This window comes from Laetiporus sulphureus (genome assembly GCF_001632365.1).
Source record: "Laetiporus sulphureus 93-53 unplaced genomic scaffold LAESUscaffold_40, whole genome shotgun sequence".
Taxonomy (NCBI): Eukaryota; Fungi; Basidiomycota; class Agaricomycetes; order Polyporales; family Laetiporaceae; genus Laetiporus; species Laetiporus sulphureus.
This window is the reverse complement of record NW_024468549.1, coordinates 123,383-145,065: the sequence shown is the minus strand read 5'-3', so window position 1 is coordinate 145,065 and position 21,683 is coordinate 123,383. Positions and strand designations below refer to the sequence as shown.

The 21,683-nt window shown below is 51.0% G+C and overlaps 9 protein-coding genes across 9 annotated transcripts; 5 read left to right on the top strand and 4 right to left on the bottom strand.

Annotated features, from left to right (window-relative positions):
- The first annotated feature begins 260 nt into the window (after window positions 1-260).
- On the top strand, window positions 261-3,394 carry LAESUDRAFT_729203 (kinase-like protein). The gene is made up of 7 exons (XM_040909596.1): window positions 261-402; window positions 452-661; window positions 713-1,101; window positions 1,457-2,125; window positions 2,195-2,313; window positions 2,371-2,536; window positions 2,595-3,394. The coding sequence occupies exons 2-7, from the start codon at window positions 465-467 to the stop codon at window positions 3,098-3,100; spliced, it is 2,046 nt and encodes a 681-aa protein (XP_040761131.1). The 5' UTR covers window positions 261-402; window positions 452-464; the 3' UTR covers window positions 3,101-3,394.
- Window positions 3,395-4,697: 1,303 nt separating this feature from the next.
- LAESUDRAFT_367510 (uncharacterized protein) lies at window positions 4,698-5,909 on the top strand. The gene is made up of 5 exons (XM_040902192.1): window positions 4,698-4,811; window positions 4,882-5,259; window positions 5,310-5,432; window positions 5,487-5,673; window positions 5,730-5,909. Exons 2-4 carry the CDS (start codon window positions 4,999-5,001, stop codon window positions 5,634-5,636), a joined length of 534 nt encoding a protein of 177 aa, XP_040761130.1. The 5' UTR covers window positions 4,698-4,811; window positions 4,882-4,998; the 3' UTR covers window positions 5,637-5,673; window positions 5,730-5,909.
- Window positions 5,910-6,041: 132 nt separating this feature from the next.
- LAESUDRAFT_738267 (uncharacterized protein) lies at window positions 6,042-6,407 on the bottom strand (the record flags this gene model as incomplete). Its single annotated transcript, XM_040910873.1, has 2 exons — window positions 6,042-6,246; window positions 6,325-6,407. 2 exons carry the CDS (start codon window positions 6,405-6,407, stop codon window positions 6,042-6,044), a joined length of 288 nt encoding a protein of 95 aa, XP_040761129.1.
- Window positions 6,408-7,386: 979 nt separating this feature from the next.
- Window positions 7,387-8,301, top strand: LAESUDRAFT_814690 (uncharacterized protein; the record flags this gene model as incomplete). The annotated part of the gene is made up of 3 exons (XM_040914618.1): window positions 7,387-7,876; window positions 7,938-8,069; window positions 8,125-8,301. Exons 1-3 carry the CDS (start codon window positions 7,442-7,444, stop codon window positions 8,299-8,301), a joined length of 744 nt encoding a protein of 247 aa, XP_040761128.1. The 5' UTR covers window positions 7,387-7,441.
- A 214-nt stretch (window positions 8,302-8,515) lies between these two features.
- LAESUDRAFT_367440 (uncharacterized protein) lies at window positions 8,516-9,168 on the bottom strand. The gene is made up of 3 exons (XM_040902190.1): window positions 8,907-9,168; window positions 8,719-8,857; window positions 8,516-8,622 (listed from the first exon to the last, which is right to left on the bottom strand). The coding sequence occupies exons 1-3, from the start codon at window positions 9,051-9,053 to the stop codon at window positions 8,576-8,578; spliced, it is 333 nt and encodes a 110-aa protein (XP_040761127.1). The 5' UTR covers window positions 9,054-9,168; the 3' UTR covers window positions 8,516-8,575.
- Window positions 9,169-9,418: 250 nt separating this feature from the next.
- LAESUDRAFT_729202 (uncharacterized protein) lies at window positions 9,419-10,365 on the top strand. Its single transcript, XM_040909595.1, has 4 exons — window positions 9,419-9,514; window positions 9,568-9,689; window positions 9,743-9,916; window positions 10,060-10,365. The coding sequence occupies exons 1-3, from the start codon at window positions 9,479-9,481 to the stop codon at window positions 9,888-9,890; spliced, it is 306 nt and encodes a 101-aa protein (XP_040761126.1). The 5' UTR covers window positions 9,419-9,478; the 3' UTR covers window positions 9,891-9,916; window positions 10,060-10,365.
- An 862-nt stretch (window positions 10,366-11,227) lies between these two features.
- On the bottom strand, window positions 11,228-14,732 carry LAESUDRAFT_367355 (uncharacterized protein). The gene is made up of 17 exons (XM_040902189.1): window positions 14,669-14,732; window positions 14,485-14,619; window positions 14,136-14,420; window positions 13,972-14,085; window positions 13,781-13,918; window positions 13,627-13,713; window positions 13,496-13,552; window positions 13,367-13,438; window positions 13,022-13,306; window positions 12,823-12,951; window positions 12,648-12,767; window positions 12,472-12,594; window positions 12,180-12,413; window positions 11,996-12,124; window positions 11,807-11,929; window positions 11,637-11,756; window positions 11,228-11,574 (listed from the first exon to the last, which is right to left on the bottom strand). Exons 2-17 carry the CDS (start codon window positions 14,495-14,497, stop codon window positions 11,381-11,383), a joined length of 2,223 nt encoding a protein of 740 aa, XP_040761125.1. The 5' UTR covers window positions 14,498-14,619; window positions 14,669-14,732; the 3' UTR covers window positions 11,228-11,380.
- Window positions 14,733-15,068: 336 nt separating this feature from the next.
- LAESUDRAFT_619831 (uncharacterized protein) lies at window positions 15,069-16,542 on the bottom strand (the record flags this gene model as incomplete). Its single annotated transcript, XM_040903257.1, has 10 exons — window positions 15,069-15,233; window positions 15,316-15,413; window positions 15,513-15,649; window positions 15,704-15,769; window positions 15,845-15,892; window positions 15,943-15,983; window positions 16,040-16,092; window positions 16,143-16,222; window positions 16,273-16,433; window positions 16,489-16,542. Coding segments are annotated over 10 exons (903 nt in total), but the record flags the coding sequence as incomplete, so codon positions are not given.
- A 2,388-nt stretch (window positions 16,543-18,930) lies between these two features.
- Window positions 18,931-21,425, top strand: LAESUDRAFT_683883 (RNI-like protein). Its single transcript, XM_040905840.1, has 8 exons — window positions 18,931-19,055; window positions 19,106-19,237; window positions 19,293-19,559; window positions 19,625-19,810; window positions 19,870-19,967; window positions 20,021-20,088; window positions 20,140-21,047; window positions 21,110-21,425. Exons 1-8 carry the CDS (start codon window positions 18,999-19,001, stop codon window positions 21,152-21,154), a joined length of 1,761 nt encoding a protein of 586 aa, XP_040761123.1. The 5' UTR covers window positions 18,931-18,998; the 3' UTR covers window positions 21,155-21,425.
- Window positions 21,426-21,683: the final 258 nt, after the last annotated feature.

Here is a 21,683-nt window from a genome sequence, read left to right as displayed (position 1 = left end):
ATGGCGTGTTCATTGCGCTGTGATATACCGTACGTAGACCTCGCTCCTCGATCAGGAAATCCTTGTATATAACTTGTATTCCAGAGTCGATTGTGCCCTTTCAAGAATGTTGAGGCTCAAGGTGACAGGACATGTCACCGACGAACGAGAAGAGTTGCCATTCTGGGATGGGCGACTCCGCGGCGAATAGCTTAGGTCAGCTTGCTTACGTGATGCGATCCTTTGGAAAGGTCGTATCCTGATTGGGCAACCCTGCGTTGCTTGCCCGTGGCCCTCGTCCTCGCCGTCCTCAGCCCCTTGCTCGTTGTGCCCACCGACGTCGACACTGCGCCGCTGGACCCCCGCAGCCCCGGAAATACCCCGCACACGCGATCAAGACCCGGAAGCGCACGGAATAGGCAGGTGGGTGCTTATCTGCGAGGGTGCCGCCCAGGCTTATCGCTCATCACAGCTACCCGGCGAGGATGTCACACGCCGGCTCCTACGACTCCTCTTACTCTCATTCTGTCATGACCGAAGACGAAGAGGATTGGGAAGACTATGTCAAGGGAGGCTACCACCCCGTCCACATCGGCGACGCCTTCTCCGATGGCCGCTACATCGTCGTCCGCAAGCTCGGTTGGGGCCACTTCTCTACCGTCTGGCTGGCAAAAGACACAAAGTGAGTGCCCTCTCTCGGTCGCCTGCGACCTATCCTCCTCATCGCCCGCAGAATGCACCGTCACGTCGCGCTCAAAGTCGTCAAGTCCGCGCCACGCTACACAGAGACAGCCCTCGACGAGATCAAGCTCCTTCAACGACTAATCACTTCCTCCACTCCGCCAGTAGAACCAACACTCGAAAACCCAAATCCACCGCCATCGCCGTCCCAAACTCACCCCGGCCGCTCGCATGTCATCTCCTTCCTCGACCATTTTCGCCATAAGGGGCCTAACGGCACTCACGTCTGCATGGTGTTTGAGGTATTGGGGGAGAATCTGCTTGGTTTGATTAAGCGCCACCAGAACAAGGGCGTTCCGATACCCCTCGTCAAGCAGATTGCGAAGCAGATCCTTCTTGGCCTCGATTACATGCACCGCTGTTGCGGTGTCATTCACACTGGTGAGTTCATTCGCACATCGCCTGCCCAGCGGAGATGCCGTCATCAGTCGTCCCTGACAGTGTCTCGCGAGATCACTGGAATCGCTCGAGGTCTCGCAACTTGAGCGGACGTCCGCCGTCATTCCTCAGCGTCCTACCTCTGTACATACTTCTTGCGGTGGTCAGACGTACGCTGAGCTCATGTATGCATTAGGCGTGTCGTAGCCGACCTTCGGGCTGGGAGACGTCAGCCCGAGTGATACGTTGCAGCTCCACCACGCCGCTCCCGTGATCCGGCGCAGTTGAGGCGTTGCATTCTGCCTGTGTGCTGCTCGCTCGAATATCCGATGACCGCTTGCTTACCTCGCTCGCGTAGATCTCAAGCCCGAGAACGTCCTGATCTGTATAGATGATGTCGAGTCCATCATTGACACAGAGCTCGCCGCACAATCCGCCTCAGCCACCCCGCCACCAACACGCCTCGTCGGCGTGCCCCCCTCTCGAGGACGTGGCGGCAACCAAACGCCGCGCTCTGAATCCATCTTCATCACTGGCTCGCAGCCGCTACCATCTCCCTCCTCCTCCTTTGGCTCTACCTCGCATCTCGACCGCTGGGCGTTCGGCATGAGCAAGATCGAGAACGACGGTGCGGTCAGCAGAGCGGAATCCACGGGCAGCGATGACGGGGCAGGCGCGAAGGGGAAGCGCGCCGATTCGACGGAGCAGGCTGCGGAGCGCATGTCGGGCGTCACGCTTGACGCGTCGCCATTTGGCGAGAAGACGCGCCCCGAGAAGGCGAAGCTGGCAGCAGGCCCATCGCTACTGTCGCAGCAGGCACCTGGGCACGGTGTTGCCCCTCAGCCAGTGTCCGGCCCCTCGAACGCGCACCCGCCGCCGTCGCCGCCGCCGTACACGTCGAAGCCAGGTAGCTTCCAGGAGGGCGCCTCAATACCGGCGCCCGGGACGAGCGCGATGTCTGTGGATGCGCTTCCTGCGATGGAAGGGATGGAGAAGATCACGGTGAAGATCGCCGATCTGGGCAATGGTGAGTGGTGATGGGGTCTGATTGGTCTCGTGGTGCGCCGAGGTTAACCCCTTACGTCCTCGTCGCAAGCTACGTGGGTCGAGCATCACTTTACGGATGATATCCAGACGCGACAATACCGCTGTCCTGAAGTGATCCTCGGAGCGAAGTGGGGCCCCAGTGCGGACATCTGGAGCGTTGCATGTGTCGTACGTGCAACCGATTCAAGAGTGCGTCTAGAAGGCTGACAGTATCGGTTTGTCTAGATTTTCGAGCTGTTGACAGGAGGCGACTACCTGTTTGACCCAGCATCAGGATCTCGATATAGCAAGGACGATGACCATATCGCACAGATCATGGAGCTGATGGGCGAGTTCCCGAAGAGTATCGCCTTCTCGGGCAAATACAGCTCAGACTTCTTCAACCGGAAAGGTGACCGAGATCAGTTTGTCTGTGTATCATGCGCCGATCGCTCACCTGCATCTCTTAGGGGAGCTGCGGCACATCCAGAAATTACGGTTCTGGCCATTAGACGCCGTGCTTGAGCAGAAGTACCTACTGCCGAAGGAAGAGGCCGAGATCATCGGCTCCTTCCTCATACCTATGCTTCGTCTACATCCCGAGAAGCGTGCACCGGCCAGCGAGCTCGTCCATCACCGGTGGCTGGACGGCATCGTTGTGCAAGGCGAGATTGATGTGATGCGGCGCATGGAGGAGGAGCGTCGGCGCAGGGCGGCCGCAGCGAGCTCCGGCGTGGACGGGCGGCAGCTTCTCATAGGCTCGGACATGGATGCGATGAAGCCAGTAGACATGGATGACGGCCAGAGCCCGCAGAGCCTGTCACTCGGCGGCGACCTCGACCGCGTGGTGCCCGTACCCAAGCTCAGTACGCCAATGCCGACGACCGTGACCGCGGAGGCGAAGGAGAACGCGCATGCGCGTGGAGCCGTGCCGACGCTGCATGCGATACCGACGAATGGGAAGTCGAGGGCCTGAGCAGGCCTCAAATAAGTCCTCCTGTGGTTCGAGCATTGTTGAACAGTGTCCTGCTTGTGTGCCCTAATGATCTCTCATGTTGCTATCCCACCCTACTGTACGAGTCGAGTGTACTTGCTGCTGTGCATCCCTCGCGTACACTTCCGTTCTGTGCTCCGCATATGCATTGTACTGTAGGCATCGCCATTTGCCGAAGTCAGCGTAGAATCAGAAGCTTCTTTGTTACCCTTCTGATCTGGTGCATTATTGATTGAACCAATCCAAATGGAGGCTTTTATAACAGTTATGACTTCCATCTGCGACTCTAAATGCAATCAACAATTGATCGATCAGTGGAGCGCTTCCACTACTGAGCTTGCTCTGCCAGTAGTCAATACTTGAGTCTCTAGAGACAGCCCGCTGATAGGTTCGACTTACTCGTTTTCTCCACGTTTACAAGGGTGACTGTCACTGATCAAACGAGTTCTGGAGCGCTGGGGATGCGGTGGTTTCCGGGTCATTTCCGACTGATGGAACAATTGCTGATTTGACTCCAAAGTCCATCAAATCAATAGGTTCCTTTTAGAAATGTTTGGAGGCCAAACAACCAAACGAACTGTCCGACCGGATACTATGACATCAGGACCTCAGATCGCGCCCTTGGCTGCCACCGAACTTGACGTGAGAGGCATCTACCACCGAGAAATGTGTACAACTTAGCTCAAGGTGAGTTCCTCGTCACATCTACGCCAAATCCCAGACATAGTGACAATCGTGTCTATTATGTGATAGGCTCGGGCCTGCTCGGCTACTCTGTCACGTCGCTTACCACCACATATGCAGTTCAAACGCAGTTGAGGGATGATATATGATATTTGAAGCCCGGTACGTATACGCTGCAGTTCTCGTCGAAGTCAGGAGTCGGTAACTTGATTCGTATATGTCATAGGTCTAAGCAGTCTGGGTTTTTATGCTGCTACTGTTGCACGTCTCTGGGCTTGTACAGAATGGCTCATAGCGACCGGCATCATCAAGCATCTCATGCGACATAACGTGCGTTGGAGTATGATGACAGAAAGCACCTCTGAGATAGATGAATAGTAAATATCGAGACCTGATTCGATGGAACGTGCTGGGCATCGCGCCTTCTGGGAGCGTAGGCGAAGCTTGGCAGAAATGAAAACGTTAGTCAAAGTCAAATAGCTGAATGGAACGTGAGTCGCATTGCAGCACTTTCCTCGAAGCTTGATGCAGATTGCTTACTGAGAGTCATTCCTCTTAGAAAGTACGCCTCGCGACGTGAAACTCGATCGACACAATAAAACCAGTCCGTCATCCGTATGCCGATGTTCGTGAGGACGAGTATGACAGTGATGCTGCATTCTTCAAATAAGAGAAGTTCGCTCTAATGTGGCCCTCAGAACAGAGCATTCGCAGACCAGCGGCCACAAACGGACACGAGAGTCAAATACCAATGCTTCTGCGGCGGTGAACACCGACATGAGCAGGCACAGCAGTCCCGAAGGACTGGCGTGGCCAAAGAAGCCCTTCATAATACACTCGCTTGCAGCCGGATGCCACTGCATGGCATTGGCTGTTCCCATGCATGTGGCCTTCGATGTTATCACATGGCGGTCGCCTATCACGATGGCATCGCGCTTCTTGCCCTGCATGCATTATCAACTTGAACCTTGCGTGGACTGTGGCACTTGTCCTTCTCGCCTTTTTATAGGTCTGTCACATCGCACGGTTTGCCACTGCCCGTCTGCAGCATGAATCATCTTATCGCGACGTTCAACCAGGTGCGCTTGCAGCCGACGAGGATCTCCCTGAACGATGAGCAACGTCATAAGGAGGCTCCCAATGACATATCCTCATTGGTGGCCAGATTCAGCGACTGCGGGTTGGAGACAAACACGATGAAGCAGCAGAATCTGCACCGGTCTTATGCACGTCGACGACTCGTCCCTCAACCCGCATACCGCGTCCCGCCAGGCTTCCGTCGCTTCACGGTCCCAATAACAGATAGAGTGCAATACATCTCGTTCTGGTTCGAAGAAGGGGCCCCGTACGGCGGGTTCCATATGGCGAGTCTGTATGAAGAAGAAATATCCGTTGCAGACCCCCATGACGCAGTCTTCCTTGGCTCCGGCATCACCGAGATAGACTTCCGGATCAAGGTGCGCAAAAGCAACATATGACTGAGTGAGCTGTTCACTGATTTGCATAGTGGCCCGCGTATCCGTATGCGGAGTATCATCGCATCTTGCAGCTGCACGGCCGAGGACACATGGCGATGACGCGCGAGCAGCTCGCCCGATACGTAACCGTCTCGTATAGAGAATTCATTAACGTCAGTTCGTGGTTCCCGATTTGAGCGAGCGACAACTCATGGAGAATGACATAGGAACATCGGGACAGGCCTGTCGAGGGTGATGTTGCATGGGCTTTCCAGCCGCAGGGAGATGTAGATTTCCAAGACCTGTGGCTTCTCGGATTGCGATACGTCACTGAGAACACCTATCAAGCAGAAGTGCTGTACGAACCTCGCCAATGAAGCTGAGGTGGTTGCGATTGGCGGTTCGTTGTGAATGGTATGGCGATGAACGCGATGACAGTGATCGCTGATGATCTTCACTGCCGATCATAGACTATGTTGCGCGGAGCAAGGCGGTGGGAGGGAAGTAAGATGTACATTCGATCAACTAAGTGGATCAGTATCGCGGTATATAGATGGTACAGAAACGAGAGATTCCATGTTATGAAAATCTGTTGCGCATCAGCTCCACCGCGCAGTGAACGAGACTGAGGATTGCAGTACAAGCGACTGATCAGATTTCACTTTCTTCGTGGAAAGATAGAGAAGAGGTGACGAATCAGGTTACGAGACCAAACGTACATCATAGCAGCACTTAAACTCCTACTTCGGATGGTTGCTGTAGCGAGGGAAACCATGATGGCATCATTCACCGATGACATATGTGCATCCCTCGTCCCCAATCCATACTTCGTGGACTTTTCCGCCAGGTACATCAACACGTGCCCCTGGCCCGAAGGTTTCCTTGGTTCCGTTTAGGTCATCCTTCGGATAGGCCACAGTGAATTGGCCGGACAGAATCAAATGAGTTGTCAATCCAGAGTGAGAATGGGGATGATAGTGGTAATTACTGTTGCATTGAAGGATATGATGACCAACGATGAGTGCTCGAACGTCTGCAAAGGTCTCAGCCTCCATCAGGACGTACGGAGTATCAGTCCAAGTATAAACGCAAGGGAACCCCCATTCGCGAACCTGTCGTTCTGCGTCCTGTCGCGATACTGTAGCCATAGGGATAATGTACAGGTCTAATGAATGAGCAGCAACCTTGAGATGGATGTGAGCGCTGATTAATGATTGCTGAGATGGTGCGGTTCTGATTGTGGCGGGGCCTGGGGAAATTGCCGCCTCATGCACGCTTAGTGCACGCCTCACGCGCGCTTAGTGGCGCCAGCGCAAGTTGTGGCGCACTGTTTGTGTGATTGACGACAGCTTTCCTACGGCTTTTATCACTCCTGAAGCTTGCCTGACCAACCATCTTTCGTTGAGGACATAGTCGGATCGCTGTGACCACACGTAAACTTTTCTTGAGACTTGTGATTCTATATGAGGACTCTGCTCGTAATGGCCTCACGAAAGACTTCATCGGTCGCAAGCTAGTCGGCGACGTGACGATCAGGATATTACATAGAAATCGGCCGCTCGATGAAGCATATTCGAAGTGCACAGATATTGCTAGTACTGACATACATAAGATCTTTGCGAAAGGAGCAAGTGAATACCTCCTTCATCTATGTGGTGATGGTCATCCTGTTCCTCTTCCCAAGTGATCTCCCCTAGTACGAAGTCGACAACGTTGAGATGCGTCCGGTCACAAAACATTCCCTTCTGATGGCGCTCAAGAAGCATGCCGAGTATTACGCATAGGACACTTTTGATTCTTTGTCTTGAGTACCTGTCTACATTGATCGCAGTAGACCAGCCGCGCGACTACATCATGAATCATGATATCTTTGTCCGTATAAGATTGTTATGAATTAACTCATCTAGAGCCGCAACTTGGTGCCATGGGCAGATGCACTCTTCCAAATGCTGAAATCCACGAAAGTCGCAGAGCCGGCCACAGCGCTGATTTTTTCGTGCGTCTTGGCAATGGGGCCACTCAGTTTGGCCACACACACGCGGGAGACACGTTTTGGCCACTCGGAACGCGGTCGCGCAGCACACCGCTCAGACCACGGCTTCGGCGTAAAGTGCCGTCAATTTTGCAGCGTGCTACATTTAAGCGAGCTAATTGGGAGAAATGGCTGCATCGTCTCCTCTTCATGAATTTCCCGCAGCTTGTGCCTAGCTCACACTCACGATTCTTGCCCGTGCCTCATAACTTACAGGTGGGCACCGACGTCGAGGTGGAATACGCAAGACAGAACCTTGTCAAGGACGCAGAGCTACCGTTACCGCCCATCATCGATCCTTACACAGCATGGCTGCTCTCCAGCACCATGAGGCTCCCTCCGCTGATGGCTACGACTCTGCAAGACATCCCACGAATGTCCGTCGCTGTGTTCGCGCAAGCATACATGCCTCAGGCCATACATTTCGGGCTGAAGGGTCAGCCGTTAGATGTTGGAATTAATTTGGCTCACTTTGAGCGCATGCGTGGCCTGCTGTCCGCGGAGCATGTCTTCAACGGTTTACGTGAACCCTTCTTCGAGATGCGCCTGCCATACAGCCTGAAAGAGGTTATTCTGTGTATCCACGTACGTTCTTCTACTGAGCTAGGCTGAGGACGAACCTGATCAGCCAGTCTCCTTTTGACAGTGGGTCTCTTATTCGTCCGTGGAATTCCATCGGATGATCCCTTTGACTTACACTGGAGAAGGAAAGAACCATCTTGTTACCACCCACTACATCCTGTGGTGTCTCATCTATTATATCAAACAGTTTGTCAAGGTGAGTGTTGAATTGAGCTGGCTCAAGGTTATGCGGTTTGATAATTGGGCGCTAGATATGCAGCGAGACCGCCTGTGCTCCTGGCGCGGACCGGCGTTGGGTGTTTGCCCCAGATGGCAAGCTCAGATATGAGCAGCTCCGGCTGATTTCGATGTATCGGGTATCAGAAGACACGTTTTGTGTCGAGCTCAAGAGCCAAATCGTGGACTCACTCGAATGTTGGAAGCGATGATATTGGAGCCTTTCATTGAGGCCGCATGTCGTCGTATCTATCATGAATGGGAAGAGATGGGATGTAGCCGTTACACTAGAGCCTTGTCAAAACGAGCCTATGACGCAGTGTCACATCGCTTCATGTATCAGCCTTTCTCGCGTAGTAGGTGTTGACAGTACTGGAACATGTCCGGACTTTCGCGATCCATCGACACAACAGTGAACAGCTTTGCGAGGCAAACGCGACTCATATCAATGAGTGAAAAAAGTAAGGAAGAACTATGGCTCGAAAGTCATTCTTGAAACCCATTATGTTTCCACATAGTCGGTCGCGCAACACCTGAAAGATGCATTGGGTAACACAATCACCCATAAAGCAATGAGGTCCAGCTAGATCAGCTCTGGAACGATTTCGGAGTCGGAGAAAGACACTTACAGAAAGTCATAATCGAGCCTGTAGGGTAGACGAGCTCGAAGTCAATCAGGAGCATGTTGGTCTGATCTCGCTGAGATAAAGTCACCTTATAGGCAGGGGATCTAGCTTTCTGCACGTACGAGGTGCCGCACCAAAATCGCTGTTCTTGTTTTGAATGATACAGTATAGAAAGAACGATGAAGTCGTACCTCTTCGATAGCCAGATCCTTGCCATGTACAATAAACAGAGTCATAGGGTAGAGCAATGGAATAAGTGGCATTGCCTTTGTGTAAACGGGCCTGTGGCGGCGATGTTCGTGGCTCGCTCTGGTCACATGGTCTTGTTGAACACCCATTGTTCGCGCGGGTGGCAAACATAACTACAACCACTACGCGTCGCATCCCTTGATTTGAAACCCACCGCCACTCTCTACACAGTAGTTACGGCTTTTGTGTTCATCTCTTGTGTTCACCTGCAAAACTCACGTCAGCTGTTTGAATTTGTCGTATATGAGGGAGCTCGCATCCTCTATAGTTGAGGCCTCACCGGGCCTCTCTGATCCAGCCGCCAACAACCTCGATATATCGGCCTTGACATCAAGGTTACAGTCGGTTTCTCTGGAAGAGAGGACAAGAGACGCAAATACCCTCACTAGTCGTAGGGTCCCATTAACGACGACAGGCAGCACCACGAACGATCTGCAGATATCGACATTGGCGTCGATGCTTCGATCCACAACCCTTGGAGAGGATTCTACGCTCGCAGGCCGAGGGCCGATCCATGGACAGATTGTCCCACAGCCCGCGTATACCGCTCCTTCATATGGAATCTCGCATCAAGTAGAAGCAGTACCGGATCAACTGTCGTACCTCTCCTTTTGTCCCGAATGCAGATCCGAGGGGTACCCTCTGGAATATGCAGGGACAGATTTGGCCACGGTAGACAGGCCATATGAATCCGTATTTCTCGGTACAGGGGTGGCCAAGATAGACTTCGTTATCTGCGTAAGCAGACCTTCCCATGTCACCTGAGGCTAAGGCTCACCTCAGCAAAGTGGCTGGCTTATCCGAACCAGGACCACCACGAGACGATTGAGCTGGTGAATAGCGATGGCATACTGATCACCCGTAATCAACTTGCGAGGCGGATTGCTTGGATGTATCATGCATATATCATGGTGCGGCGAATTTGATATGTATTCCGCACGTGTATGCTGAGCTGTGATACCCGTCATCCAACAGTCGAGAAGATGGATGCCTGAGGAAGGAAATGGGGCCGCATGGGCGTTTTGGCCATCCGGCGTGATTGGGATCGAGGAGCTTGGTGTGCTAGGAATCAAGCATATCGTGGGAAACACGTACTACGCAGTGACGGACTACCACCAGCGTCATGATTGGAATATCATCAATCCCTGGGCCTGTCGGGCGCTACGACCGGCATTGGAGGTGTGGGAAGATGAGTACGACGCTCCTGGTCCCATTGATTTCGAAATAATATGTAAGAGTCGCTATGTCAGGCTGCTTCGTGACTAGACTGAGATTTGTTCTGTTCTCTCTCGCAGAGAAGCTCGTGTGAACGGCTTTTGACTTTGAGCGAGGGTATGCTGTTCTAATGGAACGAATGTCATGATTAATAGAAACTATCCATAAGCATTTTTATGTATTTATGTCAAATTATGCTGATGAGCAATAGGACGATGTTTCTGCCCGTCAGCACTAATAACGATATCATACGCGACATGCTCCAATTCGGGTGTTACAAACTCACTGAGGGATTTATTCGAGACTGTTCTCCCTCAGAGCGACTCTGATCTTCATACTCCTGATGGCTTCTGTTCAGCAATCGTGCACATGGGACTTTAACTTGAGATGTATAGTCGAGATGGATCGTGCGATGGTCGTGATGGTCGTGACTGCAGTGGAGCGGTTGTTTATGGGTGTTTGGCAACAGCTTCGTTTCTGGCTTGGCCGCCACAATAGATGTTAGTTGGGTGAGGCGGCCCGTCGACCGCTAGACTGCACAACCGCTGAGCTCAGTGACATACGCAATCAGACATAGACCATCGCTGAGAATGGTCTATCTGGCGGTAGGTTCTTTGTGATAATTCATGCAAAGGCGGTTGCAAATATTACGCATTGCAAGAAGATGACTCGAATGAGATGAGAGATTCATAAATTGGATCAAACTAAGAAGCAGGCTCATTTGGTCGCTCAGAGCACATATGAGACAAAGCAACAGCCTGTGTGACATTCTTTCAATAAGTACACTCTCGTTAGAAGACATTCTCAAACATAGCTCTTGGCTTATGGCGGCCACGTTACAAGCTCGTCGTCTCGCCAACTCGCAGATCGTAGACCTTCAATGTGCATGTGCTTGACTAAATCGTTCGCCCTCGTATATCGCTTTTCTTACGATCTCTCACTCTACCTTAATTATCAGCTGCCGACAGTTAGCATTGTAAAGCCTCAGTGCTGTCGAATGCTAACGGCTGTTTTCGTTCGTAACAACGGTTTGCTGCAGCTCACAACGGGCAGCGTCCGTCCTATGTCAAATGTTACTGATACCATCATGCCATTATCATGCCAAAACGTCTCCTGCGATTCAATTGGACAATATCAAAGACATCGGCACATGGAAGTTGCCTTTCCTTATTTCCCAACACGAGCCTCCATTCCCATAGCATCAACTTATGTGGAATGACAGACCTATTGATGTCGACCTAGTATGATTGCTCTGTGCTCGATATGAGGGTGGGGGCTGGCGGACGGCGTTTCCATGGATTCCCCTGGATTGATGGCTAAGGCCCTGTTGGCCCATACTAGAGCTCTCAAATGTTTCCAACGCAGAGTGGCGGTTTAGAACGGCACGTCCTTCGTCTGGCTCGCAATGATTATAGAATGCATGAGCTCGCAGCAGCGGAGGCAGGATGAGATCTCACCATAGATAGCCAAGTCACGCAGCGCATTGATCGAGCCATCAATGGTTTCTCGTATGTTCATGAGCATCGTGATCAATGTCTCCATCCGGCCTTCTTGCAGAACTTGACTCCGTACGTAGCCTGGGCAATCTGGTCAAAAGACGCTCGCATAGCGAAATATTATAACCTACCAAAGGGTAAAAGTCTCCGAAAAGCATCTATCGCAATCGTACGAAAGAATTGCTCATTATCATTCATGAGTTCTATTAATGCTTCCACCATGGAGCTGTAGACGATTTCGGGTTGATTACCGTCTACATTCGCGCACGATTGCTAATTTCAGCAAATAGCGAGCGACCAAGATTGGAAGTAATCCATACCGAACGTTATGCAGTCCTCCAGGCACACCATCGCGCGTGCACGTACATTCGACGCTTCTTGAGAATTCGTGATGAATCGAATAAGTGGTGGTAGGCATCCCCCATGAATGAATTCGCTTCGAAATGCCCCTGCAAGCTGCGTTCAGTACGATGGTGTGCAGAACAAAAGTGTTCTGAAGCGTACTGATTCGGAGCAATTGTGTCCAGGATAAGACCCATACAAGATCATCGCTCTCTTCATTCTTGCCTTCCAGTATGGTCCTCATCGTTCTGACAAGGTTGCGATCTTTCAGGATATAATGGTGCAGGCTATCTTCACAAATAGTATGATCACTATCTCGTGAGTAATCTGGAGTGAACTCGATGTCATGTGGTGGATCATCCTCGCAACTACGATCGTTCTGGTACCGGTCATAATCTATAGGATATTACTGCTATCGGATTATATTTTTATACACATTTTCAGCACCACGCACCGCTCTTGAACATCCAAATCAGCTCCTGAGCATAGATGGAACGGCTTCGTGAACTGCACTGAAGCATGTGCTGGCCGATTTTGAACAAGACCCCTCGAGTAATGAACTGCTGGCGTATGTCCTCTATAATCGTGAGTATCAAGTGGTATATCTGAAGTCGACCGCAAATGTCATACCGTACTCAGCGAGTCCATCTAAATTCCCACATATAACTTCAGAGAAGCCGTCATTCATTTGTATCTGTTCGATGATGACATCCAGAAACCCAAGCTCGAGGAGTCGGCTACGTAGGCTCTCTATTTCATGGTCTATTATTAAAATCTTTTCAAGGTGAGCATTGACGAGGCGTACCGAGTTTTACCAGTTGAACTGTTGCGCAGAGGGCGTAGGATTGGACATTTCTGTCATTCTTCTCAAGCAGTCTGTGGAGTAAATCCGCCAGTTTGCTATTTTCCGGAGGGGAAGACAGAGACTTGCGGACTACGATGATTGTCATCAGCTCATTTGACGAAAACATTCGTGAGCGAATCCAGCGCGCAGGCATGCTTACATGACGGCGCAACGTTATAGAGGACTTGAGAAGCTTCGAGCGCTGCGTGATCTCCGTGCAGGTCGTGGTAGGTTTCAATTATTTTTGTCGCCAACGCGGTCAATTGCTCGGTCGTTAACGATTTGCCAGTGCTTGCATCATCTATGGTGTACGATGGCGACGTCTCTCGAGGAGTGATTACCTGTACAATGTTTGATATTGCTAGCAGTATGGATGAACGCATGCGTGAGGTCTCGTCTTCAATGAACCGATGTAACCATGTGACGAATTCTTCTCTGAGGTTGTCTATGTGCACGGATTTGCAGTTTCGCATCAGCAACTACGACAGAAGTTATTTCAACTTACCCGGATCCAGAATCTCTATTTCCATTGTCGGTTTCCGCAAGATCGCTTCAAGTATATGATCCCCATATTTATCTTCAGGAATGACTACTTTTTAGTAACAATTTGACGACTTCAAAGCAGTCCATTTACCCGCAAGTCGGGACACTTCTTTGATAACTTCGGTCGAAAGTGATAGTAATTCTATACCTAAACGGCACACATGTCACGTTAAAAGGCTTCAGAGACTTGAGCTGAGCGCCTCAATGGTTCCAAAAACGCACCTGGGTTCATTGCACCAGAGCTCTGGGTGGAAAATAATGCCTTCAATTTGCTTAGGCCACTTCGCCTTGTCATTGAGGCGATACGCCCTGAATCAAAACGTAACCAGTCTCAATAAGTCAGTGGTATGTTACAAGCTTCGCAAACTTCACGGACATTGTTCTAAGTATTGTGGCAATCGGGCCATGGCGGACTTCAACGCGCCCTTTTGCAGAGGATGATCAAGCATTGTATATAGAGTTTGCACGACGTTCTCTAGCTTGAGGTCGGACTCGTTCGAGAGCCTGTGTCCGACTATGGGGTGCCAATCAGAAGACATTCGAATGGATTAAGCGAGTAGCACATACATCCTTTTATGAAACTCGATAAGCCCGGTATAGCAAGCATGCGATGTTGATCTTTGACACCCACAGTACTGAAGTATTCGCATAGGTAGGTGAAGGCCTCTTGAGCATAAATTCCTACGAGAATAAAGTCACTGAGCGAGCATTCAACCTGGCGAAAGACATACCATCACGTTGTACCATACTGATGATAGCGGAAGCAGCAAGGTCAGAAAGAGAGGTGCGCATCGAGTCTTTGATGATCTGGACTGTGTCTGCATCGACGTCGACAAACTTGATGAAAGGATATGATCGTGGATGCAACTTCAGGAAGATCTGCAGCTCTTCTAGCTCCAGCGAAATTGATTCTTCGTCTTCTCTTTGAGACCGCATCTTGCTTACTGCTTTTTTCGCCCTTTCTTTGAAAAACTTGATCAATGTCTCAGACTTGTGCAAAACGGTCACTCCGTCTGCTAATATAAAGCGACAAAGATATCTCAGCGAATTCCGATTGTGGAGGGTGCTTCGCATACTCACCATGACATGCCATCCTTTCCAACAGTGTCCTGACATTTTGTTTGACATTGTCACTCGTCCCCTCTCCCGTCAACAAGCTCAATAGCGTGCTGCCGATATTTTCATCAGCATCAGCAATGGCCCAAGTCCCGGATTCTATCACAATTGGTAAGATGCCTGCTTCTTCTAGTGGCGCAAAATATACCATGTAAGGATAGTCCGAGCACGCGAACTAATGCCTCCTCCCGTCCGTCCTTGGCCTTGAGCTGTTGCACATCCCGTTTCGCAGATGAGATGTCATGTAAATCAAGTTCTAGGATATCGGACATCCGAGTGAGCTCCCACTGATCATTGTCGAAGTTTTTGCCGAGGAGATAATCCCAAGACCATGACCTTGCACTGTCCCCTGAAGACAGGAAATGTGCTCGGGGGACATAGTCTGACATAAATGCAACAGACACATGGATCTTCTGGTCAGGGCGGATGTAGCGATGGTGCCCGAGATGAGGCCACCACCTGAAACATAGATAAGCTCTTGCTACAAGATTATGGAGGTTTGCTGACCGGTGACGACGGATTGCTAAGTCGCTTTCACTACTCATTCCAGGTAAGAGCTCCAAAATCCACCATCTCCAATCTAACGACTCTGTGACTTGCTGTGTTTTGAACTGGTTTGGCTCCGCTTTGAATGCAGAGGGAGCAAAGATCAGACCTGCGAGGCGTGCTTCATTCGCCATCCACAGCGCAGATATCCCGTCCATTAATAGCTTCTCGTCTTGTTCGTTCCCACCTCCTCTGTGAAGTCGGTCGGACACAGTGCAGCAGCGAAGACCATCTGAGAAGTGCGTACACATCCGAATGACATCCAGCAAACCATACTTCTTTCACTCGCTCGAGGGTCCTTTCTCCATCACCATCATCACTGTTGTTATCCGGTACGAACAGTCCGTCTATGTCACTCTTTGTTGCGGGACCACGAGGGGTTTGGGCCTTATTCCTGCTGAAGGATTCTTCGCTACTTGTTCCGAGATACACCTCTCGCGGGAGACGCATCACGTCCTCCGGAGGAAACTTGACCCGCCGTTCGTCAAGTGCAAGAGCGTGTCGAAAGTAACACACGTGCCTAACGATTCGTATGTTGGGCAAATACCTTGGTCGTGTAATGCCAACCGACGAGACTGTATCCCTATATGTGTAGTGTCAGAGAACGCCGGCTCTCTCACAGCGCATGCTCGCTCACCAAGCACCAATGAAGTGTACGTGGACATCTGGATGTGAGAATGTGCGCTTGAATCGACCTGCCAGGCTCTTATCTCTACGATGATGTCATGGGTCAAAGTCCTCGGCATCAAACGACATTACTTTATTAGATGTTACATACTGTGCAATCGTCGTTTCTTCAGGCTCATTCGCATACAGCTCGTACGCACTGAAAGATCACGCCATCAAATTGTAGACAAATAACAGATGATAGCTCACAATGGAATCTGCTCTTCGTTTCCGGGGAATATAAGTCCAACCTGAATATGTATCGCATTCGAAACCAGTCTGGATGCTCGATAGGAAAAAAACGTACTGTCTCTATCATCCCGGCCAAGACTCGCGCCTGATAGGCACCACGAGAAAATCCTGACGAGCAGCTGTAGACCATATATGCGACTCGATGGAAATGGACACACCAAAGAGGAAAATCTGGTCTCCTGGCCTATAATGTTCCGATAACCATCGGTATGCAGCAAGTATGATTTTCTGGAAGTCCCTGATGGGATTGTTAGTAGGAGAGAGCTCACAATTCGAAATGCGTCTAACCATGCTATTGCTAGGTCTATCGTGCTCGAATACCATGTCTTGATGAGCGCCCAGGAGAAATGGCGCGAGGGATTGGCGTATGTACCAATGCCGCTGTTGTAATACGTGAGCTGTTTATCGTTCTTCTCAATACGAGCGTAGATCTGCACGACATTCGTGTTCTGCGTGGCCAGGCATAAGTCCGGAAGAAAAGATGTCCGACAATCTCGAACACACCTTTAACCCAAACTGGTTCTTAGTGCCATCAAGACAAACTACAAGCTTTCTCCCATCCTTCGTGGCTTTGCATCGATCACATGCAATGTCATCCTTATCATGTTGTATATCTTGTGCAGAAGGAGTGGACTTCGCATTTTCCCGAGCTGTCTCTGTCGTCGGAGGATCTGACCCTTTATGGGATCCCAACGATCCAGGAGGGCATTGCGATTCTTCGTTAGATGCTGTATGCGACGGTATAGAATGCGTATGTTCATGCATAGGTGTAGCCGTATGAGAATATACGCCTTTTCCGTTGGGCGTTGCAACGAGTGGGGGAGAATGAGCCTGTTTATCGGCGGAAGTCGCAGACGATCTCAGAACGTTCAGCCGTCCTCTGTGAGGGTGCGTAGACCGAGTAGGAGGCGGATCATTGTGATCAGCAACCGCAGATTTCCTGACAACAGATCAGAATATGGATGTACGACGGAATATGCGACGCTGAACATACTCGGCACAAGGTCCGCTTCTCATTTGCGGCACCTTAGAGTTGACTGGGGAAGAATTACTGATTTCGCCTTCTAAGTGAAAGGAGGAGACGTCCATGACAGTCGAAGGCAAATTAATGTCAAACTCGGAGCTTTAAGCGCATGCGACGGGAGGGGTGAACGGGGTTTTATAGAAGGCGCAGCGTCAGTTGCTAGCTGCAGACCACATATCCCACACTCTGTACGAAAGCTTCGTGACGAATGCATCGAGCTTCAAATAGCATAGCGCGGCCGCCTTTGATGCATCCAGAGAGCCGTTTCAAACGCAAGAGTAGTTGACATCTCGTCAAAGTGTGGATAGACCAACCACTCACAGCACAGAATATCTTGTGCTTAGCCGTAATCTAGGCTGGCAATAAGCCTTGAAATCTGAAGGTTGGGCGGTTGGCATGCATTTGGAAGGTCGATGATGAAACACGAAACGATGACGTGAGTCTCACTATCCGGATACTTTGCGGGGATATGTAAGTCGGACCTTGCGTGATCATGATTGACGCATAGCATAGATACCGCTGTCTAAAACCTACTGCGCGTCGGAGATTTCATAAGCCGAGGATCTGACGTGAGAGCCATCGAACCACACATCATGATGGCCTACTTACCTCATGCGATCTGCGATGCGTGTGGCGACGTATCTCTTGAACAGGATGAATGGATGCGCAGTCAATTGCCGCGCTAAACCATGGGAGCGGAAGCTGATGAGCTAATGGGACAGGGGTCAGGAAATATTAGGGATTAGCAGAAAAGATGGTACGGATGCACGTTAGACTAGTAAAGATACCTGAAGACTTCAACAAGTAGGAGTACAGGTCGGCACATCATCAAGTCCAACTCTCTGCCAAGGAGTCGAAAAGAGTGCGCGGAGCTTGCACATGCTGCTGTGAGAAGATTGACCGCTGAGGCGTAGCACATATGGACTGCGAAGCTCGCAGTTCCGAGAATGGATGCTTCTCAATGAGGATGGGCCCTCAGGTCCTCAGGGGACATCGCAATCCAGGAATTATATTCATTGCATGCATTGACCATGGCGCGATCTGTGGTCTTCAGCGGAATGGATATCATAATCAATAGACATAGATACGATGTCTCGTTACGTGTGCTCGTCGCAGTGTTCAATCTGATGACTGTACATCATAGGACGATACACCCACTCTTTCTGCCTCTCGAGGACTAATAATGAGGTTTGAGTCATGCGTGGCTTCCTCCTGGTCCTATGCAGGATGTACTCACCAGACGAATCAAATACCATGATTTCTCATTTGTAGCGACAAGTTCACTCCTCGGCTTTACTATCCATTCAACAGAATGCTTCGATGGTTCGGGACTATAGTTCCGAAACATCCGCACCCTGGTTGTTATATCATCGATGTGAAAGGGCAATTCCGTTCGTTGCACCCACACGAGAATCATTCTGTCCTCTTGGGAGGATCACCGATATATACGCGCGAGTGAAGCCATCGGGAACGAGAGATCACTAGGACGGCGGCGCCTATGGCCTGTGTACTTGTATCCGCCTTGAGACCGCATGGCTTCGACCGCACTCTTCATTGACACAATTAAAGGTAAATAAATGCGGTCGCTCGCCGTCTGATACGATGCATGTTTACCGTGCTGGAGGGTGAGGTAGTAAGCGCGAGACAACAAATTTATCGTCAAAATAGAGAATTCCGTGCGACCAATTGACGCAAAGCGAGGGTTGAGAACCTCGAGATCAGTTCATGCACCCGTGAGTCAATATAGAATAATTTCACCGCACGTCACACTGCTGGAGCTGTGTCTGCAAGATGGAGCGGGACTCGAGTCACTGTGGCGGTGGCCAGTGGCCACAACATCGCGGTTGTGGCGTGAGGAGACGACCTTGTGATGGCTTATTTGGCACTAATGAGACGCGCTAGCGGGCGTCTGCCCGACAAAAGCCACCTTGTCGTGCAAGACGACGTTCCGCATCAAAGCACTTTCGTCCGCCAAAAGGCCTACCTTGAGATGAGCCGCAGAAATAATGTCCGAGGACCTACGTCGGCCCTCACAGAGTTCCTCCGCGTAAGTACTATGCCATAAAGTTTCTGTTACAGCACCGACGCGTCGCGTAGGAATCCGGTATCACTCCGACAACCATCGCACGCCGGGTGCGGACGAGGGAGGCGGCTGCACAGGAAGCTGTCTCAGGTCCTAGCAATGCTGGGCAGGGTGCCACAGCTAACGTAGAGCAGGATGAGACTGAGGTGCGTGAAGGCTTTTGTCAGGCATCGGCATGCATCAGACGAATCTGCACTGCAGCAAGGGGAAGAGTACAATTCTGACAACCTGGACGAAGACGAAATGCCTTCGTCTAAGAAGCGCAAGGCGTCCAAAGCGGCCGATTCCAAGGCGAAAGGGAAGGGCAAATCCAAAGCGACGAAGAAAGGAGCAGACGACGATGACGACTACCAGGACTCGGATAAAGACCCGTATACCGCGTTGTCGCGCATGTGGAAGGGAGACCTGCCTAAACCGCCCGTTGGGAGCTTCGAAGAATGTGCAAAGTGCGGCAAGCAGTTCACAGTTGTACGTGCTGTTCTGCTTGGTTCAACCATCGAGCGAAGGATGACATGCGGTGGGTTGGGCGATAGACTAAGTATACGCTTGCCGCAAATCCGCCACCTGGGTGGTTGTGCCACCCGTGCACGAAGGCGAGTGGGGCAGATCCGTTCAAGAAGCCGGCTGTACCTCGGAAACGTAAAGTTCCTGCGGATAAACGTGTCGTCGTGAGCTTTGAAGAGAGACGGTTTCCCAGCTTGGCTTCGATGTGTATCCAGGTGTGTCATCGACGTGTCGGACAGGTCTACGCAGGTCCTAATCGGTATCTTCGCTGAAGCTCATTAGTGACCATATCGATGACGTTGAAGCGCTGGGGGATATCGGACGTCTCAACATGGACGAGATTGCAAAGGCTATCTCTAGGAACAGGAGCCTGTAAGTACTGTTACCGCTATTGAAGTGTGACATCTCTCTAAGAGTTTCTGCAGTACGCCACAGAATGCCACTCTGTTCTATGATGTCCAAAGCACAGAACTCGTTCTGTACGATGTGACTAGTGCGTTCCCCACGATCTATCTACAACTCCGAGTATTAAAAACACCCGCAGACCTCGTTCCTCCAGCGTTATGCACACTTGCCTTTCTCAATCCCAATTTGACACATCTGCGCCTCGATCTCTGCGGCCGCATGGATGACTCGGTAATTGATGCATGGTGCACATCGTTACCGCAGCTGCGGCGCCTCGAACTCCTTGGGCCCTTCCTCGTGAAGGCCCCCGCCTGGCAGACCTTCTTCAAGGCACATCCAGCACTCGAGAGCTTCCTCATCACCCAGAGCCCGCGCTTTGATCTCGAATGCATGCGGACACTGGCTGAAAATTGCTCAGGACTGCGACAGCTCCGGCTCAAAGAGGTAGGCAAGTTGGACAACGCATTCCTCGGGCATATGAAGGCTCTCGCGGCGTCCCTCACGTACTTGGACCTATCGTACCCTGGCAACGCTCAAACACTGAGTGAAGCAGCGCTGATCGATCTGATGTCCATCATTGCTGGTTCGCTCAAGCATCTCGACCTATCCGGGAATGTCAACATCGGCGATGCATTCCTCTTCAAAGGGCTGAAGCCTTATACAAAGCAGCTCGCCTCCTTAGTGCTCGTAAATACTCCCGAGCTGACCGATGCCGGCGTCGCGGAGTTCTTCAACACTTGGTCAAACCCAGAGCTGCGCTTGGCCGACTTCTCGAGGGACCAGGAGCTCACTGGTGATGCGCTCCTTGCTCTTCTGTCACATTCTGGGGCGTCGTTGACCAATCTGAATGTGAATGGTTGGAAGGCGGTGCCGCAGGCGGCACTACAACAGATCGCTGCCCGCGCACCGGGCTTGAGAAGACTAGATATCGGGTTCTGCAGGGAGGTGGACAATTGGGTCGTCAAAGAGCTATTGCAGAAGTGTAAAGAGCTCGAGGAGGTGAAAGTGTGGGGATGTCAGAGGTTGACGGAGGAGTGCCCGCGAAAGGTAGGTGACGCCTTTGTGATGTGGGCTTTTTGACCTGGGATGCTGATTGGATTCTGTCGCAGAGAAATGTTAGTGTCATCGGCGTCGAGGCTCACGCCTCGGTATGAAGGGATATCATTGTGTGCAATGTTGCGATGTGATACGTTGATCTCTTTTGCGAAGTGTCACGTTGTGTTACATGACCATCCATTCTGCCTACCCCAATGTGATGCGCATATGCCTGCTTGTCTTCCCTTGCATGCTTTTTCTGGTGTTTGTCGTTCCTAACCATCTCGGCCACATCACATGGAACACATGGCTGTGGTGTGTTTATATTTATGGGTCCGTGTACGGATCTCGGTTAATCGTACCCTCGGCTGATATACATCTCAAATCCACCACCTTCTCATAGATGCCGGCGCATCATGAAGCGTGAATATTTGAATGGCTAGTATTGCCGACGGCATCTGGAGCCCGATGGATGATCATGTAGTATATTACGGCCGCCACCCTGCGATCGCTGTAGAATTATGCAATCAATGGCGGGCTGGTCGTTGCTTGTACGCATTCGAAACCGGATCTGTTCATTTCCGAACTTCAGCAGCCCGATCGTCTTTCGCAGGTGTTGGCAAGTAAGCCGCGAGATATTATATATGC

What these genes read in the sequence shown, in the direction of transcription:
- LAESUDRAFT_729203 (XM_040909596.1), top strand. Translation starts at nt 465, where the DNA reads ATGTCACACGCCGGCTCCTACGACTCCTCTTACTCTCATTCTGTCATG. An exon ending in TGGCTGGCAAAAGACACAAA is followed by an intron (nt 662 to 712) that starts GTGAGTGCCCTC and finishes CATCGCCCGCAG; the next exon opens with AATGCACCGTCACGTCGCGC. An exon ending in GATCGCCGATCTGGGCAATG is followed by an intron (nt 2,126 to 2,194) that starts GTGAGTGGTGAT and finishes CCTCGTCGCAAG; the next exon opens with CTACGTGGGTCGAGCATCAC.
- LAESUDRAFT_367510 (XM_040902192.1), top strand. Translation starts at nt 4,999, where the DNA reads ATGAAGCAGCAGAATCTGCACCGGTCTTATGCACGTCGACGACTCGTC. An exon ending in AGATAGACTTCCGGATCAAG is followed by an intron (nt 5,260 to 5,309) that starts GTGCGCAAAAGC and finishes TGATTTGCATAG; the next exon opens with TGGCCCGCGTATCCGTATGC. An exon ending in CGTATAGAGAATTCATTAAC is followed by an intron (nt 5,433 to 5,486) that starts GTCAGTTCGTGG and finishes AGAATGACATAG; the next exon opens with GAACATCGGGACAGGCCTGT.
- LAESUDRAFT_367440 (XM_040902190.1), bottom strand. Translation starts at nt 9,053, where the DNA reads ATGGGTGTTCAACAAGACCATGTGACCAGAGCGAGCCACGAACATCGC. An exon ending in AGGATCTGGCTATCGAAGAG is followed by an intron (nt 8,858 to 8,906) that starts GTACGACTTCAT and finishes AAACAAGAACAG; the next exon opens with CGATTTTGGTGCGGCACCTC. An exon ending in AGGCTCGATTATGACTTTCT is followed by an intron (nt 8,623 to 8,718) that starts GTAAGTGTCTTT and finishes TGCATCTTTCAG; the next exon opens with GTGTTGCGCGACCGACTATG.
- LAESUDRAFT_729202 (XM_040909595.1), top strand. Translation starts at nt 9,479, where the DNA reads ATGGACAGATTGTCCCACAGCCCGCGTATACCGCTC. An exon ending in ACAGCCCGCGTATACCGCTC is followed by an intron (nt 9,515 to 9,567) that starts CTTCATATGGAA and finishes CAACTGTCGTAC; the next exon opens with CTCTCCTTTTGTCCCGAATG. An exon ending in ACAGGGGTGGCCAAGATAGA is followed by an intron (nt 9,690 to 9,742) that starts CTTCGTTATCTG and finishes GCTAAGGCTCAC; the next exon opens with CTCAGCAAAGTGGCTGGCTT.
- LAESUDRAFT_367355 (XM_040902189.1), bottom strand. An exon ending in GCCACAATACTTAGAACAAT is followed by an intron (nt 13,714 to 13,780) that starts GTCCGTGAAGTT and finishes GTTTTGATTCAG; the next exon opens with GGCGTATCGCCTCAATGACA. An exon ending in GGAGGACTGCATAACGTTCG is followed by an intron (nt 11,930 to 11,995) that starts GTATGGATTACT and finishes GCGCGAATGTAG; the next exon opens with ACGGTAATCAACCCGAAATC.
- LAESUDRAFT_683883 (XM_040905840.1), top strand. Translation starts at nt 18,999, where the DNA reads ATGAGCCGCAGAAATAATGTCCGAGGACCTACGTCGGCCCTCACAGAG. An exon ending in GCGGCAAGCAGTTCACAGTT is followed by an intron (nt 19,560 to 19,624) that starts GTACGTGCTGTT and finishes GTTGGGCGATAG; the next exon opens with ACTAAGTATACGCTTGCCGC. An exon ending in ATCTCTAGGAACAGGAGCCT is followed by an intron (nt 19,968 to 20,020) that starts GTAAGTACTGTT and finishes GAGTTTCTGCAG; the next exon opens with TACGCCACAGAATGCCACTC.